General features: G+C 33.5%; 1 protein-coding gene across 1 annotated transcript; it reads left to right on the top strand.

Moving 5' to 3' along the window:
* The first annotated feature begins 11,660 nt into the window (after positions 1 to 11,660).
* LOC143917407 (uncharacterized) lies at positions 11,661 to 16,626 on the top strand. The gene is made up of 3 exons (XM_077438910.1): positions 11,661 to 11,833; positions 12,456 to 12,496; positions 12,570 to 16,626. Exons 1-3 carry the CDS (start codon positions 11,760 to 11,762, stop codon positions 16,568 to 16,570), a joined length of 4,116 nt encoding a protein of 1,371 aa, XP_077295036.1. The 5' UTR covers positions 11,661 to 11,759; the 3' UTR covers positions 16,571 to 16,626.
* Positions 16,627 to 22,388: the final 5,762 nt, after the last annotated feature.

Below are 22,388 nucleotides of genomic sequence, written 5' to 3' on the forward strand. Positions count from 1 at the left end.
TCGAAAAGTTTTTTTTCCAATTTTTCATCTTTAATCTAACACACTCCAATAGTAATCTGACAATAATTTATCTACGTTGAATCTTATGATTAAATGTAGCTTTAGGAAAATAAAAAATAGCCTTGTAAAAAAAAGTTTTTTAAAAACAAACCTCTTTTTTAGTTTTGTATATAATATTAAGATATATAAATTATTATTTTGGATGAAAATACCAATAATTTTATTTTACTACCGCCATCTATTTATAAAATTAAAGACTACATAACGTAGTAGACATAGACACCCAGATTTAAAATTTACAAACTTCAAACGCGTCTTAAACGATAGTATGAAAACGATCGGATAAGAGGCAAATTTTTTCCTGAATTGTAATCGTAAGGGAAACGTAAAGGAGGTTTGTAAAAAATATATCATTAGTCCGAAACATAGTACATATAATAAATTTTATTATATAATTGTTAATATGACTGTAATTATTAGAGGTAGGACCGGAAGCGTGCCGTTTATTGTTCAATTGTTGCAAATCCTTTGTAAAAAAGGTTCAGCAAACCTTTAACAATACATTTACAACATTTGAACAATATACAGCTCCCTCAGGGTCCGGGCTTTAGTAATTATATATTTGAATGGAGACTATTATAAACACATACAAATCGTAGAACATCTAAAAAAATATAGAAATACGAACCATTTTATATTTTATATATACATATATAGTAATGTAGGTACTGCAATATAAATTGATATTAATTTTGATTCAATGAATGAAATTTAAAGCAAAAGATTAAAATATTCGAAAAATTTAAGCCATCCAATTTCCACAAAGCACCAAGGCATAGCTTTTGTTTTAATTTATTTTTCATGCTATTTAAACAAAAGATGACCGAGTATAGTACAATGCATATAGTAAGAGCTCGCCTTCGTATACGATCATTTTTTAGAAGCTTTTCCCTTTGTTCGGCCTTCACCCAAAGGCGGGGGCTGAGAGGTGGAGGGGGGGGGGGTGAGACGGTATTTCTGAAAATTATGGTTTGCAGAAAAACCAACTAAAAGGATCCCCCGTCAGCCTTTTTAGTTGGCCGCCCCAGAAACAAACCAATCTGTTTCTTTTTGTCCCCGCTGAATATTTCATACGGCACGAGACGACCCTGAAGGAGGGAGGGTGGTGGGAGGAAATGGAAGGATGTGGGACCACCCCGTTGGATAGAACGTCTTGGAAAATTCATATTTAAGCTGAGGCCTCTTTGCGCAAATTGTAAACATTCCCTTTTCGGCGACAAACTCTTAAATACGCTCTAAAATATTTAAGGCGGATTTGCGTGCGACGAAAAACGCGTCCAAAGACATCCACTTTCATAATAAACTTCATATAAAAGAGGTTATCGTTCGGAAATATAATAATATACAGTTCACGGACATCTAATCTGGGAAGCAAAGATGTTTCAAAATAATCCCGACTGGGGCAAGATACTTTGAAACTTTACGACACGTTTTTAAGCCCAAACAATATTTCGACTTCTAGTTTGCTTTATTGAAATTTGTAACGCGACGTTCTCCCCATAGTCCCATTGGGCAACACTCGCCCTTTATTTCGAGTGGCCACACAGAAAAGCGCGCGATATAGACGCGCGCGCATCGAGAGCAACTCTCTTACCCACCATCCATCGCCGAAGAAGGATCTCTCCTGTGCACGTCTCCACGAGGAGACGGGGCGCAGAGATCCACCATCTTGCTGAAGAACCGCTGTAAGGTCGAGTGCAGCATCACTCCCTCCCAAGAGTTCCAGCCAATGTCCTCGTATTGCTCACGCTGTTTCTGGAGTAACATCAGACGCGAGTGGACCGGCCCGGATCGCAGAGCCAGCGTCCCGACCACGAGGAAGCTGTTATCAACGAGACGATTTGCAGCCAGGAACCTCCCCGACTATATAAACTGTATCCCAAGGATAGTTCACGTTTCCCTATAACCCGACCCTGGAAGAAGAACGACGTATCCGCCCTCTGGATCTCCCACCGCGAGATCAGTAATAACGCGCGTAAAACCGTTCGTTACAAATTTTAATAAGACTCATTGCATAGACAATCCGAACTATAGATTTTTATTTCGTTTTTATATATGTATTATATTATACTAGTTGTTTTACCCGGCTTCGCTCAGTATTTGTAATATAAACAGCTTAAACATGGCCAATCTAATAGTAAAAATTCATTCGTTTTTTTATTAAATTTATTTGAATCAAAAAAATATATATCGAATCGTCGTCTCTTTCGAAATTATATATTAGGTTTATTATACACTAGCTGTATTATCCGACTTCGCTCGGTATTTGTAATATAAACCGCTTAAACATGATTAATCTAATAATAAACATTTTATTAAATTTATTTGAATACTCATTTGCTTTTTTTATTAAATTGACTGTCAAGAACAAACAAACATATATAGTAAGTTTCTTATAAAAAAATATATGTACACCCCCGGCTTCTGCGCCCTCTAGGGAACGGAGTCCTAGGACTTCGCCCCCGACGTCTGCGTCCCCCAGGGGTCCGCCTTCGGCGTCTGCTCCCCCTAGGACTTCGCCCTTGGCTCTTATAGACTTTCAGATCTTTCAGGATTTGTTGTATGCATGTCCGGGAAGCTTATTGTGAAAAAAACTCTTAATAATAATATTCGTAATTACGATTTTACCGACGCGAAAGTATGAAGTGTCTTTGTGTATTCAAGGAAATGTGTTTGTTGGTAACCCCGTTACTAGTTGGTTTATGACGACACGGCGTTAAAGAAACGTTAGTTGAGTTAATTAGCTCAACTAACGTCTTAAACTAATTGAAGTGGGAAAGCAAACGGGAATGGGAACGGAAACGGGAACGGGAACGGGAATTAAATGCCTTATTCTGGCATTGCAACGCATGCCAGGTTCAGCTAGTACATAGATAAAGTCACATCCAATGTTTTTACATTATTTTCAAAGTCATCTAAAATTTAATATATAATTAAAATATTTCAGGTATTTATTTCACTTTCAGGTTTGTAAAAACCCAATGAATCTTTTTTAATATCTTGAAAATTTTCCTACACCTATTATTCAATCAAAATTGGCAAATAGCAGACGAACCATTCGAAGTGCAAAATATCGACTGACACGCGCGAGAGCTTTCCGCCCGCTAATTGCTCGCAACATTTTCGCCGAAAATATAATAATTTTCACCATTTTCCAGCGGGAATTTTTTTTCATGGCTAATTTGCCCCGCGAATGCCCAAAAGCAGTGCGTCACACAACACCGGCCGGATTGATGGCCTGAATAAATTAACCTAGCACCCCGGGACTTTACTACTGACGCATAAACGTTTTTATTTTGTGAAGTTCCCGTAAGCTTCGTTTATTTTTCTTCACAGGGGGGTGGGATGCTGGATAGGGGGATGCCCTTATCGCACATAAAACAAAATCCTTTTGAAGCCGTAAAAATGGCTGTCGTTGTGGAGCGAATGTGTGCGCCCTGTATCTGCAACTTAAATGTCGCTTTTACAATGCCGTTGTTTATTTTTTGGTTTTACAAATTTATTAAAAAGTATTGTAAATAAAATAAATCACGGGGGCTGAAAAATGAGATGTGAGATCGTATGCGAAGTGTCTGGTCGCATTTTTCCTTTACAAATGTATCATTTTACCCGCATAAACAATGGCGCAGAGTCCACTTCCACATTACAAAACTCACATTTCCGAAACGTAGGCATCAGGGGAAATATTTACACAACCAGTATATTCTATGACAGAATCACTAATAACCATACTAACACACTTTTGATGAGTCTCGGTGATTACAACAAAATGGCTATACCCTTCAGGAATAACACACAGATAACATAAACACAATCTGCTCTAGGTCATCGAATTTAGAGAGTATTTACATAATTAATATTATATATTAGATGTATTATGAGCATTTATAAGAATTGTAAATAGGTTTTTGAGCTCCTTTTCCTATTATGCTGTACATTAACATTAGAATAATATAATATGACGACTTTTTTTTGGTTCAGAGACGAGATATGACTTTTTTTATAGGATTATGCCCAGTGAACACGAATCTGGTAATAAAAAATGTTGATTGGCTCGAGATTCGGAGATATATGTATGTGTTTTATAAATCGCGCGATTTTTCTATATCTTGGTGTTGTTCGGTCGATGTCTCAAAATCTGTCAATTTCCTGTTCAAAATGAATATTGAAATCTATAGTCGGGTATTTTATCTTCCATTTGTAGTTTTCAGCTTTCAAATCTCTCTAAGTAGTCATCCAGTTCAAATCAAAAGTTCGTATTTTCACTTGGGATTTTTTCCCACTGTTAATACTATTTTATATTGAGTTTTTTCTATTGAAACATGTTTATTGAGATAGTGTTCTGACCACACTGTTTTTGTTTTCGTTTAAAAGGATTAATTGGAAGTGTTCTGAACTTTAAATCGGTAAAATTGCGAGCAAAAAGCTCGTACTTGAATCTCGAGCCAATCAACATTTTTTATTACCAGATTCGTGTTTACTGGGCATTGATCTATAAGAAAAGTCATATCTCGTCTCTGAACCATTTTTCGTGTCGAACAGTGTTATTAACCAAATTAAATTAAATTGGAAAATAGAAAATTATCAGTAGATCAGTAGCTATTAAAATAGATATAAGATGTATTGTGAAACATAATTCCGTAATAATAAAAAGCATTTAAAAATCAAATATTTACACCTGAAAAATATATAATGTAATACAAGTTTAATACGTTTATACAATATATTTAGATATTATGTGGTTTCGTCACATTCAAACAAATCCTTAGAGTCATCCTTATAAAATATTGATTAACATATGTAATACCTAGCATATATTAACCCATTATTGAATTCTTATGCATTCGTGAAAATGACAGAACCATCAAAACTCAATTGTTATATTACAACTGGCGCACATTGCTGAAAGTTTATATGCGTTTGTAGAGCTGTATGTCCATTTTATATAGATATATAACAGGAATATTTGACAGGAAGACCCCAATACATCTTCCAGGACAATAAATTATAAACAATGCAGTATTTTATTATTACATAAATCACTGTATTTCCAGAAGCTGGAGAACACGAAATAATAATTAATTACGTAATTAATTCATTGAGACGTCTATGAATTTAGATTTTGTACATATTTTTTACAAATTATACACACAATAAATACAGAAGATTTGTGACAACAGGAAATATGATTTTTTGCCAATTTTGAGAAACCGTTTCAACAATGATCACTATAAAATTGGCAAACTCTGATAAGAAACGGTCGATTTGGAGTCACAAATACCCCCAAATCTAACCAGCAGTATAGCGGATCGAATCCACTGATCACTTGGTGCTAAAAATAGACGCTACCATTAAGCCATACTGCTGGCTTATATAATAATAATATGTAATCTACTAGTTAAATTGTATTCGAATGTGAATGGCCCAAAGCGCCAGTTGGGATATATTATATTACAACTGAAAATAAATTTGGAATGTTACATTCTCTTTATTACAATGAAGAGTCATTATTTCGATTTATTGTAACCTAACCCAGGGGTCGGCAACCTTTTGAGATGGAAGAGCCAAAAATTACAATTTACAAAATTTCAAAGTTTTTAAAGAGCCACAAAATTTTTTCTTGCCAACAATAAATAGTACTCGCATAAATAAAGTTTTTTGATAAAAAAAACTAATCTATAAATATTCATAAGAAAAAATATCTATTTATTCATACATACATACATAAGTAGTGTTTTCACAACAAATTAGATAATATATATATACATATTTGGCATTATTAAATAATTACTTATTATTTAAGTAAAAAATTGAAACAATTAAACATTTACTTACAACACTAACTTGTACTTCAATAACAAACAATAACAGCGTCTTAGTACAACAAACACACACACCGCGTAACGAGATCTAAGCACTTGAAAATCCAAAGTACGACTGAGAAAATCATATTCGATTCTAAATAGCACAGGTCTCATAAAAAGAAGAAAATGTCAATATATGCTTCGAATATCATTGCAGCTGAGGACAAAATCTGCAACACGATTCAGGCCGTGCGTACCATTTCGTGGAAGCGGTGAGCGGATGACGAAACTGCGAGCTGGGGTGAACAATTCACTGCAAACAAATAAATTATGTCTGTATTGTTCTTTGTGGAATTCGAGAGCTTCCGACGGACTGACGTCAGTGACGACGCGTGTGACGGGGGAGGGGTGCGGTGAAAAGCGACTACAAGTGACTCGGTGCCTAATCCTCGTTAATCGATTCAGAACGTTTTTTTTTTTTTTGATAAAATAAATAATATTTGCGTATGGAACTAAAGAGCCGCAGCTTCACAACCAAAGAGCCGCATGTGGCTCGTGAGCCGCAGGTTGCCGACCCCTGACCTAACCCAAGCTTATTATGATATTTTTATTTAATTTAACACATCCCTTTTTTTCATTTTAAATTTTCTCTAGGTATAAGTTTTTAGATTTTTGAAATATAAATTTTTGAAAATCGAGTCAATTTTGGACTTTTTTTTTTAGAATTAGATTTTTTTTCGAATTTTTCCTTAGCCTGTTTCATGTATACGGTAACTGATAAGTTTTGACAGTATAAATACTAACATTGACTAGTAAATTTATGCACTAAGTTACTTTACACACTGTTTCTGTAACATAACGCATATGTATGTAAGATTTGTACTTAAAAATATATATAAAATTTTAAATACCAACCAAGTGGCATAGAAAAATCTAATATACATATAATTTCAAATGAGACTTTGTATGTACATATGTTAAGTATTTTTGGTTGGGAACTTCGAAAACAAAACAAAGTTTCTATGACAACAATTTAATTGGTTGAATATTATATTTTTTCGATTCAAATAAATTTAATAAAAAAGCAAATTAATATTTACTATTAGATTCGCCATGTTTAAGCTGTTTATATTACAAATACTGAGCGAAATATATATATATATATATATATATATATATATATATATATATATATATATAGATGTAATATATACATATATATGTTAGAATGATTTTTAAACGAGCCGAGCCGTATGTGTAGTTGGTCAAACTGCTAGGGATAAAGTGTGTGTGTGTGGTATGCATGAGAGACCGGATGCGTGTTGTTATGGTCACTTGTTGGAGAACAAGCCCGACGACATGTTATAATAAATAGTTCTGATTAATCTGCGCGTTTCACTTGGAATCCTTCACATCCTGATCCTATATTTGGGGGCTCGTCCGGGATGCCCGAAGACATTCTAGTGACAGCCAGGAGCGGTCAGACGACGACGCGGAATTGTGACAGTTGAGGTTAAGGACGCGCGATGACAGCTAGAACGCGTACGAGCATAAAGACGAAGCCGATGACGTGGGTGACGTCACGACAGCGAACACGCCACACCACGATGATGATATCCAAGACGAGGAAGACGACAACGCCATTGGCAGCGTCAGTTGTACGTCGGCTAACTGTCGTGGAGATGCAAAGGTTCGCGGACTTAGACGAAGATGATGACGACGAGGATGAAGAAGAAGAAGAAGACGAAGTGCCATATTTTGATAGAGACAAATTTGAGACTTACGCGCCACGGTTTAAGGGGATCGGCGGTGTGCCAATCAGCCAGTGGATTGAGCGCATGGAAGAATTCGCGAAGTTCTTCCACTGGACACCCCTGCAGCAAATGGTCTACGGGAGAGTATATTGCGTAGGAACAGCGAGAATGTTCCTGGATTCAGAAGGGATAATTAGATCATGGACTATCTTGAAGCAGAAGCTGATAGAAGAGTTCAAGTGGGATGATGAAGAGCTCGTGTTTAGAGAACGAGAAATGTTTGCTCAAGCAGAGCCCATTGACTCCGATTCAAGTGGGGCCGGTGAGACACTAAAGATGTCAAATGGTCAGATGGTAATGGCTCCTACACAGCCTGCAGCATCGCCGTCTCAAACTACTTTAGACGCTTCTTCAGTGCGACTAGTCACGGGTGAAACAGATATGACTAAATCACAAGAAGAAATAAGAGAACCAGTCAGTATTCCAACACAAGATGACGGTATGGACACGGGTGATGCAGGTGTGAACCTGGCTGATGGAAGTATGGACGGTGATGGTTTGAAAAGAAGAAGACTTTGGGACTACGGAGACATACCGTTTTCAAATACAGATGAACCACCCGATGATCAATTTAGAAAAGGATCTAAGGATTATAGTCATTTGAAGAATTCTGAAGATGAGAATAAAGAAAAGGAGAAACATAAAGACAAAGAGAAAGATATGGCTAAATCACAAGAAGAAATAAGAGAACCAGTCAGTATTCCAACACAAGAGGACGGTGTGGACACGGGTGGAAAAGATATGACTAAATTACAAGAAGAAATAAGAGACCTCATTGTTTCCAATAATGAAGAGGACGATGCGAACATGGCTGACGGAGATGTAAACATGGCCGATGTAAGTGTGAACAGTGATGGTTTGCACAGAAAAATACTTTTGGATTACGGACACATACCATTTTCAAATATGGATGAACCACCCGATGATCAATTTAGAAAAGGATCTAAGGATTATAGTCATTTGAAGAATTCTGAAGATGAGAATAAAGAAAAGGAGAAACATAAAGACAAAGGAAAAGATACGGCTAAATCACAAGAAGGAATAAGGGACCCAGTCAAAATTTCAACACCAAAGCTCGGAAATTCAAAATTCACTTTCAAGCTCGGTTGTAGTCGGATTGATGTTACTTCAATGGAAAAGAAAATAGAACCATGGATTGAGAAAAGACTTATTGGATGTATCAGTGAGCCAGAACCAATATATTGACTTCATTTATGGTAAATTACTAGCAGGAAATCTGTGGGGCGACGGCGGGTTCGTCGGACGGTCACGGAGAATCGCCGCCGGCATTGGATAGTATTTAAGTTGTACCGATGGAAGTGAAGTGTGCGTTAGTGAATTAGAGAAGTGGAATACCCGGAGGGGTTTTAGTTAAGCCTTAATTGTTTTATCGCTTATTCTAGTATTTTCATGTTTTGGGAAGTGCTTTGTATATTGAATAATGTTTTAATTTGGTTACATGCTTAGAAGAATATAAGATAATTGTGTTGAAATGTAATTCTAGTAATGTTTTAAAATGTGATTGTTTCCGATGTAAAGATTTAACTTGTCATTGTAAAGGTATTGATTTTAATGTTTTGTATTGCTTGTAATAATTTTAAATTGTAATTGTGATACCTTTCTGTTTTGTATTGCTTGAAATAATTTTAAATTGTTATTGTGATGATTTATGTGTAACTTAAATTGTGATGATTTATGTGTAACTTTATTGAAGATTGAATTGTGTTGAAATGTAAAAATTGATTTGTAGTAAAATGTGTAACGATTTATTTGTTATAATTGTAATTGTTATGTAAATTGTAAAATGATTGATGTATAAGTGTATTGAAATGTAGTTGTGATGATGATCGTAATTGTGATGATGATTGTAATTGTGATGTAAATTGTAATTGTGACAATTGAAAGCATGTTTAGAAGAATATAAGATGATTTTATGGAATGGAAGATTAAACATTGTTGAGGATGATAGAGGAAATGTTTTATAAGAATGTAAGATACATTGTATAGAGTGGAAGATGAAATGTAAAAGAATATGAGATGAAATGCTGTAAAAATATAAAAGACGAAGAATGTCATCCGAGGGCGAATGACAGTCAGGAATGACCGAATGTAGGAATGATTTTAAACCAGCCGAGCCGTATGTGTGGTTGGTCAAACTTCTAGGGATAAAGTGTGTGTGTGTGTAGTATGCATGAGAGACCGGATGCGTGTTGTTATGGTCACTTGTTGGAGAACAAGCCCGACGACATGTTATAATAAATAGTTCTGACTTAATCTGCGCGTTTCACTTGGAATCCTTCACATCCGGATCCTATATATATTATATCTATATATTCTCAATGGATGCAATCATGCAAAGCTGTGGTTGCATAATATCGACATATCACTTCCTTTGATGGTATTTAAAGTAGTTTTATGAGTTTTTCCAAATAAGAGACATTCTTAATTCATAGATAAGAATAATAAAAAGTCCAGTTTTCAATTAGAGAAAATGGACTAATATATTAATTCATTTCGTAGTAAATTATATACTTATGTATGTTAACATGTATGAGTGGTTGAAGACCCAATCTCTTCTATGATATGAAAATCCGCGTTGGTTTTCCCCACTAAAGTGGGCTCATTTGAATGAAAACGCAACATTTCCAGACTGCATCGTAAAACAAGAGTAATGTGGGATTTTTCTAGAGTAAATCTGAAAATGAACCAACGATCACACTAAGCGGCGGAGGCGTCGTTCGTTATCGCCTTAGTGAAAATTCGAGTCGATCGCCTCATTAGGCCGGCTCAAATGGAATTTATTTTATTGGAAAAACTTCCAGACCGGAGGTGGCGAGCGACCGCGGGAGCCCTCCATCTCCTTCCGGTTTATTGTTGCTGTATTTTGGCCAAATTTATGGTAATTTTCATTGAATTCGTAACTCTACCTCCTCTCGGGCTTTCCAACACTCCTCCCCCGTCGTCTCGCAGCGGAGAGAGAGAGAGGTTATAAACAAAATTTTCCCGCAAGTTTTTCCGCAGCCGACCACCTATTGGAAAATTCACCGCCATGAAGAAAAGGCTCCTTTCATAAAAGGCGCCTGAACTTTTTCATGAATTACTCATTTTAATCGGGTCGGGGCAACTTTGCCGGCGACTTTCGGGCTCAGTGTCGTTAATGAGGAAGTAATAACGAGGTCAAATCCTACATCATTTATGACATTTGATATAACGTGCTTATATTCGTGGAAAAGCGTACATAATCACTCACCACATAAATAAAACTAACCATACTTTAACACCCTATACCAAACGATTTTTACTATATGATAATATTTTGATATGATAATATTTTGATATGATAATATTTTGATATGATAATATAATATGATAATATTTTGAGGACGGATACTCCGAATAAAATTTAAAATAAGATATTATAGACCCTATAGAATAGGGACAGGTTTCATCCCAGGTAGACCTTTTTTTTTTTTTTTTAAGTGGCCTCACTTGAATGAAAATGCAACAATTCCAGACTGCATCGTAAAACAAGAGTAATGTGGGATTTTGTAATTTTAAAATGTTATTCTTAAAATTAGCTAACGATCACATTAAGCGGCGGAGTCATCGTTCGTTATCGCTTTAGTGAAAATTCGATTTATTAGTAAATCGTCATATGGAGATAAAATGTTCAATACATTTCAATCGGTTCATTATCATATTGATGTGAAATTGATTTAATGTCCAAATCTGTCAGGTTTGCCATTGCTGTGCCATATGATAATATTTTGAGAACGGAAATTCCGAATAAAATTTAAAATAAGATATTATAGATCCAATAGTATAGGGACAGGTTTTATCTCAGGTAGACCATTTTTTTTTTATTTACAGCATCGTAATTGATGTTATACAAAATAATTTAAGAATAAAACGTTATCAAGTGATATCGTATCTTATCAACAACCAATCGATACGAAATATGCCCACGATATTTATCATTTTCGGCACTCATTCGAGTTGCAACCAAACATGTGACACGTTTAAATATTTTTACTAGTAGCAACTGTTAACGTTTTTGATTTATCGAACTACAAACGAAGAAATGGCGAACCCAGAAATAACCAATTCAAAACAGAATCAATTAGGTGAAATATCAAATGGACTTGGGCATAGCAGGTGAATTTTTGATCATTTATTATTATATTTGATGCTTACATTCATTAAATTTTATAAGAAAATAGGGTATTGCTGGTTACATATAATTTTCATTTTGACACAGTAATTATATCCTTTGTGCATAGGACGTTTGACTGCATGTCATAAAAAAACTATCGAAATTCTCATAACTCGTATATTATCTTTATCTGTTGGACTTGCTTTATAACCTAACTACATACATTGCAATACGTAATTAATGGTGTACAAAAAAATATTCCAAAAAACAGGTTATCTGAAAATAGTCGGAGGACGTTTCCATAAATATAAGAAATTTCGTTTTTCTCCAGCGAAATTTCACTTAACATGAGGGAGGCTGGGGTTATTATCTTATATCTAATATTTTAGGGATAGAATGTGTCCTTTTTACATCTATTGAAATAACAAAAATCTAAATTCACTCATTTATACCTATAGATGATTATATTATAATATAAACTCTTTCAAACTTCCTTCTAAACATACATATCCACCAAATTGTATTTATTTTGTCTGGTTCAGATGTCAGTCCATTTTTTTTTAATAATTTGCATGTATGCACATGCATATGTATGCTGTTGCAATATTTTTTATTTATTTTTAGTATGCCAGTTCGTAAAAAAATAGAAAAATCAACAGCCCATGGTGAGTAAAAACATATGATATTATACATAATTAAAATTTGAAGTGAAAATATTGCTATGTATAACTTTTGTAGATAACCCAAAGATGCAAACAGAAAGCGGTCGCGATTACGAGGGCCACATAGCTATGCTGTTCATATTGAGAGGTGCTATTAACAAGTATAGATTTAAAGTGGGTGTTGAAATTCAGGAAGCTCATAAATTTGACGATTTGGTCTTTCTATACCGTAAGGAAGGGAAAAAATTTGGCCGATGTCTTCAAGCTAAGTATACGACGAAGGATAATAAGAAAATAGATTCTATGAGTGTGCTAACTGGTGAGCAGAGTGATTTTAGTATTGTCAAGTACTTTTTTTCGTTTAAAGATATGGTTCGTGAGGACTACTTCCAAGGGATAATTCAAGAAGACCTCATAGTTTATACAAATTGTCCGTTAGATAAGGATAGTGCTATTGGACCCAAAATGGTCATATCCGATGCATGGAAATATTTCAAATCTATTACATCCATTTCTGACATTAAAAAATTAAAAGATTTGTTGGTACCCATAACTGATCCTGATGACATTCTTGACGTGAAAAAAGATGATTCTTGTCGTTATAGGTTTGATAATAAATTAACAAACATCTTGAAATCCAAAGCCAACGAATATAATTTAACAAGACTCGCACAAGCGCTTAAAGATTGGCTTTTGAATAATAAGGAAATACAAGAATTGGAAAACGTCATCAGACCTTATTGGAAGTTTTTAACTGAAAATGTTTTGGACGTTGGTGAGAGCAAGTTTCGAGAAAGTTTCTCATTGACGAACAAGAAAACAATGACGAAGGAGACTCAATTATTCAAACAGAAATTGATGGATGAAATTGATCGCATAAATAAGAAAAAACGCAACAAGGGAACATTAAGTGTTGATTCCTTAAACGAGAGGATGAAAGATATCAAGGAATTTCCAAAATGGGAATGTTCAAATGAAGAATTCGATATCAACAATGTAATTAAAGAAGAAGAAATACAAGTTTTTTTAAAACTGCTTGTTTTTGCAGTAAGCCAGCTGAACAACGCAGAGTTAAAAGATATTATAAAAGCCGACATTTTAGAAGAACAACGAAAACTGTACGGCAGCGATGAATTTTACACGGAAGATGATATAAATAGGTATGTTGAAGAAATTTTTCAGTACTTTCACGCTGAAATTTTCAAATGGAAGGATTTAGAAGTGCATAGAAAGAAGAAAAATATAAAGGAGATGAAAGAAACATACATGACTGACGAAAGAGGAAAACGATTTTTGGAAAATCAATGGAAGGATGTAAAATTCGGAGTTCAAGAACCACTAAAATCCTTCATTGGCAGGGACGAGGAATTGGAAGCTTTGCTCAAGAAAATTCGAAGGGGAACAACAATGAATGAGCAGATTAATGTCATCTGTGGGTTGCCAGGATTAGGAAAATCGGAACTGATTCGTAGATTTGTGAAACAATACAGCAGTCGATTTGAAAATAAAATTCTTTGGATCGACGGGAGTTCGCGTGCATCCATCGAGGACTCTTTTCGAGAACTAGCTAAGACATTAGAAATCTCTAATGATGCATTTGAAGATATCGACATCATTGTCACGAATGTGTATAAAGAGTTCCTATCAAAAAAATGCCTGTTCGTCTTTGACGATATTCAAAATCAGGATGCGATCAAAGCATTCATGCCAAATGAGGCCGGCAATGGTAATTTGCCATTTATTTTAGTCACTTCTTCCAATTCTTGTTGGATAACTGAACAAAAAACAGATCTCAAGGTTTTAACTCAAGAAAATGCAATCAAATTAATAGAAAATCAAGCAAATATGAAGGAATCGACTGAAAGAAAACATATTGAACGGCTTGTCCAAATTTTGGAGTGTTTTCCCCTAGCCATCCAACAAGTGGCAGCATATATTATGAAAGAATCTGAAAATAATTCACAATTCACAATTGAATGTTGCATCGATCATTTTTCTGAAAACGCAAAATCTATTTTAGAATCTCAGTTACCAAAAAGCGTTAGTTCTTATGAAAAAACCACTTACTTGAATTTCAAAAATATTATAAATTCAATTTCAAAATTAGAAAACATCGGAGAAAAAGCCTTCGAAGTTCTCGGTGTAATGTCATTTATGGCCCCTAATAACATCGACGCAAAGTGGTTTTCAAAGTTCTTCAAAACGGATTTGAATGAAATCTTTCAAATCTTGAAAGATTACTCGATTATCAGGATCGAATCTGGTCTGCTGAATATTCATAGTTTGGTACAGATGATTACCAGATTGATGCTGAAACAAATGGAAAAAGAGGAACACTACATTGTTAAAACGATTTTATTATTGGTACAATGTTTTTTGAGTAATAGTGATCAAATCCGTGGATCTTTTATTGAATTAACTAAAAAGAAGAAATTAACACAGCATTTAGAAGCATGCGTGTCATATATAGACGAAGTTGGAAAATCGTTTTCAAATACAAAGAAAGCAAACTATCTTGAAAAATTGTTATGGATGTTGAGAGACTGCTATGATGATTTGATGGATCCAAAAAAAGAAGCGCCAGTTTTAGAAAAACTACTGCAATTAGTAAAAGAAAAACATGGAGAAGAAGATGGCAGAATGATGGTTCTTATAAAACATTTAGCTAGAGTAGAATCAAATTTGGGCAACTGTGATTCAGCAAAGGCGCTCTATGAAAAATATTTAATGTCTTGTATATTGAGCTACGGAGAATCACATTTAAATACTGCTTATGCTTTCTCGAATTTAGGTAGAGTAGAAAATAAATTGGGGAATTACAAAGAAGGAAGATGTTACTTATTGATAGCTTTATCGGTAATTTCTGCTCATCATGGTGAACACAGCGTAGAAAGTGCTGTCATTTTACAAATGTTGGGAAACGTAGAATCAAATTTGGATAATAATGACAAAGCAAAAATCTATTATACTAAAACGCTAAATGCGTTTTTACAAAAATATGGCGAGGAACACGTGGAGACTGCTGCCGCATTATTAAATTTATTTGGCATTGATATAAAGTTGGGTAACTTTGTCGTGGCAAAACCCCACGTTACAAAAGCATTATCGGTGTTTACGACACATTACGGTGATCAACATATTAGAACAACCATGGCTTTAACCAATTTAGGCAGCATAGAATCAGGTTTGGGTAACTACACAAAAGCCAAACTTCAATATTGTAAAGCTCTAAAAATTTTGAAGGCATATTTTGGAGAGCAACATGTAAGCACTCTCGATGTGTTGATAAATTTAGGTTCTGTAGAAAACGAATTGGGTAATTATACCGCTGCTAAAGCTCACTTCGAAAATATTTTGCCAGTATTTAATAAATTGTATGGAGAACGACATACAAAAACTGCTGTAGTCTTGTTAAAGTTAGGTATTGCGGAATCAGAATTGGGTAACTTTTTCACAGCGAAAAATCATTTCGAGAGCGTATACGCAGTGTATTTGTCAAATTATGGTGAACACCACGTTGAAACTGCAATAGCCCTATCAAGTTTGGGAGTAGCAGAACAAAATTTGGGTAACTTTGATAAAGCAAAAGCATACCATGAAAAGACACGACTCTTCTATTCAAAAATGTATGGAGAACAAAATAAAAAAACTGCTTTGGCCTCATTAAACTTGGGTATTGTTGAAGCAGAAATAGGTAATCATGAGTTAGCAAAAATTCATTTTCAAATATTTTTAGATTTTTGTTTACTCAATTATGGTGAAGAGCACATAGAAACTGCACGTGCCTTTCTTAATTTGGGTAACGTAGAAAAGAGATTGAGTAACTTTTCAGTTGCAAAAGATCTTTATGAAAAGTCATTGAGAATATGTTCGATAAATCTTGGAGAACAACACGTAAAAACTGCTTTGGTTTTGTACAATTTGGGAAAATTAAAATTAATTTTAGGTGACCACGCCACTGCAAAAGATCATTTTGAAAAAGTTTTAGCAGTATATGCAAAGCATTACGGCTTAGAGCATGAAAAAACTATGAATGTTCTAATGGATGTGAAACGATCCTTATATTTTCCGATCTAACTTAAATTTAAACGGTCCTTATAATAATATACATGGTCTACATAGTGGTTATGATATGTTAGAAAGAAAAAATAATTATAATAATACTTCATTACTCAGTATAAAATATTTCCTGTCAATTGTTTTAATTATAATTTTAATTACTTACAATTGGTATTATTTAATAAATATTTCACCAAACTTTAGTCTAGCCTTTAAGCAAACTAGTTTTGTAAACTTTTGTTTAATCTGTTTTTATTTATTTATTTATTTTAATATACAAGTATACCACAGAGTCTTTACAGGTCACCCCAATATGACACTGTGGCCAGACAATACATAAAAGATCAAATACATAAGAAAAAATAAAACGACAATAATAGAAAAACAAATAAAATAAAACATTTAAAAAATTGTACATAAAAATTAAAAATTGAAAAATTGAGAATTAATAAATTGAAAAATCAAAAATATGTAATATTTTATATGTAATATTATATGTAACTTTATATGTAATATTTTTATATAATATAGTTTTTTTATGTTTTATCTGGGCAGTGTCTGTTCAGTTTTTTATGTATTTCATATTGGGGTAGCCGAAGATAGTATGGAAGACAATGTAGTATGTGTATTAAAATTAAAATAAATAAATAAATAATAAAAGTTTTTTATATGTATTTATTATGTACCTTCCTTATCAATGACAGGAGTGCCGGACTTTGCCCAACCCAGTGTTACATACCTCGCTTATCAATTTAGTTGACTAACCAGTAGCAATAAGACACACCATTCATTTGTGACCCACCCATTGATGTGTGACACACCTAAATCAATAAGTAGAACCATTGATTTGTGGCACACCCAATTTACTGACTAACCGAAATTGTATGAAACGTGTCTTCAATACATTACATTGTCTTAAAGAAAAGTATATAAACTCATACTGATAGAATTCAAGTCAGTCATCACCATCGACTCCGCAGATGACAGTTGTTAGTCATCATCATCGACTCTGAGAGTTACAGTTGTCATCATCAAGACCCCGCAAGTATCGACCTCGCAAATGACGGTCAGCACAGCAGCAGAAAAAAGTGAACAAAAGTTAAAGTTATCGTGAAATAGTTCTACATATCTCATATTAAACTATCATCGTTCCATAATCTATCGTTTTTCCAATATAATATAATATAATATAAATGTAACATTTTAATATTAATAAATAAAACTTGGTTAGTTTTCATTGAAACGCTGCAATGATAATTTTGGTGGCAGCGGTGGAACGAGTAAACTAAAATGTATTAATCTTTCATTGAAACATGACAGTATATTAGATAAGCTCACAGTAGAGTATACATATATGTATATAAACATATGTACGAACATAAATAAGTTTGATATTGTTTTCGGAAAAGTTTTTTTTTTGTTTTGAAAGAAAATTTAAGTCAAAGAATATTAAATTAACTTTATTTCAATTCAAAACCAACAGAATTTTGGTTTTGATTCAAATAATATTCCACAGAATATCGTGGCCTTTAAAAATAAATTATAGATATAATTAAAAAAAAAAAAAATTTTAAATGAAAAAAAACGAATTTTACACGATTATTTGTTTACGTATATTTTTTGTAAAACAAAATAAAATGGGAAGCACTCTAATATGTACTATAGATATACATAAACACTATATTGGATTAACAAATAAATATTTTAATTTCACTTATTTCCCAGTATATTTTTATTATAAAATAAGCCATTCCTGTTGTTTCTCTATAAACAGATAAAGTAACCAAAAACAGTCTTACAGCAATCAGAATTATCTAACAGAATCGGTCAACTTAAAATAATTGAATCTGACCTGGAACTATCAACATGTTTAACCCACCCTCAGTTCACACAAATATTGCACATACATATGTATGGGCATTTATATCAAATTAGATTCAAAGATGAAACGAGCTTAATGCATCCGTCCATGCTCAATTTGATCATCTTGAATTTAAATATCAAACCAATACAATTCAAACAAGACGAATAGCAGACGTCTCTTGTGCATGCACTAAACAGCTCAATATGCATGCACTTGACTTACTCACCGAATTTATTCTGATCTATATAAAGGTTTAAAAGCTTTTCAATAGTTGTTGTAATCAAACATATTTTTTTATCCAAATTTTCAATACAATATTATTTAATTTGTAAAAAAAATATTTGAACCAGTAGCTCCCAACTTTTTCACTCGCATATCCCTTGACCGTTTTCAAAAATTGTTGCCCTAATGCTGTATTTTTTTAAATTTGATAATCCACCAAATAGGCTAGGTTTGTGAGCTAATTCTCCAGGAAGGGGAAAAGAAGCGAAAGGGCAAAGAGAACAAGAGTACCTTTGGTTAAAAAAAATATTGAGATAAAAAACAAATCATTATAAACATGGCAAAGTGAAAAATTAGCGAAACAAACTCAAATATTATTACGGGAAAAAAAGTATATTTTTGACTTTTAAAATTCGCTAGATAATTAATTAAACGTATTTTAAAGCAATAAAAATCACAATCAAATGAAAAAACATTTGAAAATTGATTCCAATACTCAATTTAGTACAACATTTTAGATTTTGAGTTACAAAAAGCCAAATATCTGTTAAAATTGCGCATTTTTTTAAGCACTGATATACCACAAATGAGAGCAAACCTACAAAATTCATTGTCATATTTCTAATTTAATGGGTTAAATTTAGTGAAGATTGATTTGTTTCCGCTCTGGTAATTTTGTTTCATATGTAATTGTCCTGCTTTTTATGATTACTGTAAGGCTTCGGAATGACATGAATGATGTTTTTCAATATATGTATGAAATGACTGTGTATGAAAAATATCTATTAATACATATTCAAATAAAAACATTTTAAATGAAGATACGATAGAAGAAGAATACGAAAAAATAGTACCTATATTTTTCCAACTTGTAAAGTCATCATTAGAGGTAGGACCGGAAGCGTGCCGTTTATTGTTCAATTGTTGTAAATGCTTTGTAAAAAAGGTTCGGCAAACCTTTAACAATGCATTTACAACATTTGAACAATACACGGCCCCCTCAGGGTCCGGTGACTAGTCATCATCAATAGGTTCAACAGTCGTTATCTGAACTGCAACCACAGGCTTACAACATAAAAGAACACTTAACAATATGACATACTAACTATTGTATTACTAGTTTTATGCCCGTTGAAAATTCAACGGGTTGTTTCGGAAAAAAATTGATCTGATTAAAAATAAAGTTACAATACGAATAGTAATAATTAATTGGAATTGGAACTGAAACAGAAATCGGGAATCGGAACTGAAACAGGGATGGGAAATAGGACTGAAACAGGAATCGGGATTCAGAACTGAAACAGGAATTGAGAATCGGAAATGAAATAGAATAGAATGAAATAGATTCAAAATGCATACAAAAGTTTAGTTTATAAAATGTAATACTTTCCGATTATAAACAAACAGTCATTGATCTCGTAACGTTGAATATTATTATTACACATAACAAATTACATACATTTATGATGTGCATCTTCTGGGGAAGATGATAGCCGAGTTAGCGCGTTCCCACCGAGAATTGTGGGACCTGGGTTCGATACCTCGTCGTGCCCACATAAAATAATATTAATTTTCTTTTTCGAATATCGTTAATATATAATTAATTTTAATTAAAAAATATATATTTAATTGAATAATATATAAAAAAATGGCTCAAAACCATGCTAAATAAAATTATTATAATTGCGTATTTTATATGGCGAGAACGAAAAATTCAATTAATATTAGAATAAAAGGCCAATTCAAGAATCGACTTTGGTGTCATCGTTGAGACCGTTGAACTCAGGTATACCTATAAGAAGCTATTTTGAGGTCATGGATTCGATACACACACAAGTTAGCGTCTTTTTACATACATATATATAATAAGTGCTACCCACTCTTCCGTAAGTACATTGCAAGTTCTTGTCTATTTTAGGAAAACTAATGAATTTTCCATTTCCAAACTGTTCCGTCACATGCAGCGCGTAATACTATTTATTGATTTTTCATACCACTATTTGGTATGTACAGTTGCAGCCGATTCAAGCTCCTCTTCACCTCCTATTGTCCCCAATAAAATTGCATTTGGCAGCCGATCTCTTCGCAAAAGTCTCTATAGTTTTTATTTTACCATGTTCTTGTTGCATGGCAAAATAAAAAATGCAGACACTGTAGATACACTTTCGACATTGAACTTTGAGGAAGAGAAGAACTCATCACAATAATTCGTCTTCGAACGCAACCTTTCCAAATTACCTTCACACTCTCGCATCGCTAACGTAACGATAAACATTAAAGACAGATCGTTTAAAATTCCACACTTATGCCACCAAGTTGCATCAATAATATATAAAAACGGACGGGATGTATATATGTATGTTTGTATGTATGTATTGTCACGTTCCAATGAATAATTAAATAATTTTTATTTTTTTTAAAACTACTTGGTTAACTAACCAAGATTTCTTTATTATTATTATTACGTTACATTTATCTTATTGGTAAAATTTAATTATGGAACGGAGAATTAAAAAAAAGTTTTTTAAAAACATACCTCTTGTATAATTTGTATATTAAATTATTATTTTGAATAAAAACACCAATATTTTTTTTTACTACCGCCATCTATGTATAAAATTAATGACTACCAACTGTCACCGAGATTAAAAATATTCAGACCTGAAATGCTTCTTATACGATATTTTATCTCTATCGTAATGACGGAGGCTCCATCTACTTATATTGATGACCAAAATGAGCAATATGGCAAAGTATGAAAACGATCGGATAAGAGGCAAACTTTTTCCTGAATTGTAATCGTAAGTGTAACGTAAAGGAGGTATGTAATGAGATGCGTAGAACTGTTGCATTTTAACTTTGCTTCACTATTTAACTTTGTTCTGCTGATGTGTTGACTGCTACTCTCGGAGTCTCGATGGTATCGACTACCGCTCTTGGAGTCTCGTTGGTGATGACTGACTTAAATTCTAACAGTAATGAGTTTATATACTATTCTTTAAAACAATGAAGTGTTGAAGACACGTGTCGTACAATTTTGGTTAGTCAGTGTCTAAGGTGTGCTACAAAACAATTGTGTTACTTATTAAATTAGGTGTGCCACACATCAATGGTGCTACTTATTAAATTAGGTGTGCCACAAATCAGTGGTGTCTTATCCATACTGGTTAGTCGACTACATTGATAAGCGAGGTACATAACACACACGATAGTTATCATACAAATGTATGTATATATTACAGTCCAAGTGTTCACATCTGTATCTTCTTGCTATCTTTAAATAAACTCCCAGTAGGTGTCGCATAAAACTTTGAGCTGTCAAAGACTACCGCTCTTGGAGTCTCGTTGGTGATGACTGACTTAAATTCTAACAGTAATGAGTTTATATACTATTCTTTAAAACAATGAAGTGTTGAAGACACGTGTCGTACAATTTTGGTTAGTCAGTGTCTAAGGTGTGCTACAAAACAATGGTGTTACTTATTAAAGTAGGTGTGCCACAAATCAATGGTGCTATTTATCAATTGCGTTGCAATGACACTCATTCCCGATTTTCCCGTTTCCGTTCCCGTTTTAGGGCGATTTTTTATCGATTTTTTTTATTTTTATCACAGTAATCTTCCCCGACATGCATACAACAAATCCTGAAAGTTCCATCGTAATCGGTTGATTGATTTAGGAGCCTATACGTGATAGACAGACAAGCAGACATTCAATTTTATATATATATATATAGATAACATATAATTT

The sequence above is a fragment of the Arctopsyche grandis genome, chromosome 9 (genome assembly GCF_051622035.1).
Source record: "Arctopsyche grandis isolate Sample6627 chromosome 9, ASM5162203v2, whole genome shotgun sequence".
Taxonomy (NCBI): domain Eukaryota; kingdom Metazoa; phylum Arthropoda; class Insecta; order Trichoptera; family Hydropsychidae; genus Arctopsyche; species Arctopsyche grandis.

Bases quoted from the DNA above. Each gene is read 5' to 3' on its own strand.
- LOC143917407 (XM_077438910.1), top strand. From the start codon at position 11,760: ATGGCGAACCCAGAAATAACCAATTCAAAACAGAATCAATTAGGTGAA. The intron at 11,834-12,455 runs GTGAATTTTTGA...ATTTATTTTTAG, and splicing joins AATGGACTTGGGCATAGCAG to TATGCCAGTTCGTAAAAAAA. The intron at 12,497-12,569 runs GTGAGTAAAAAC...TAACTTTTGTAG, and splicing joins AGAAAAATCAACAGCCCATG to ATAACCCAAAGATGCAAACA.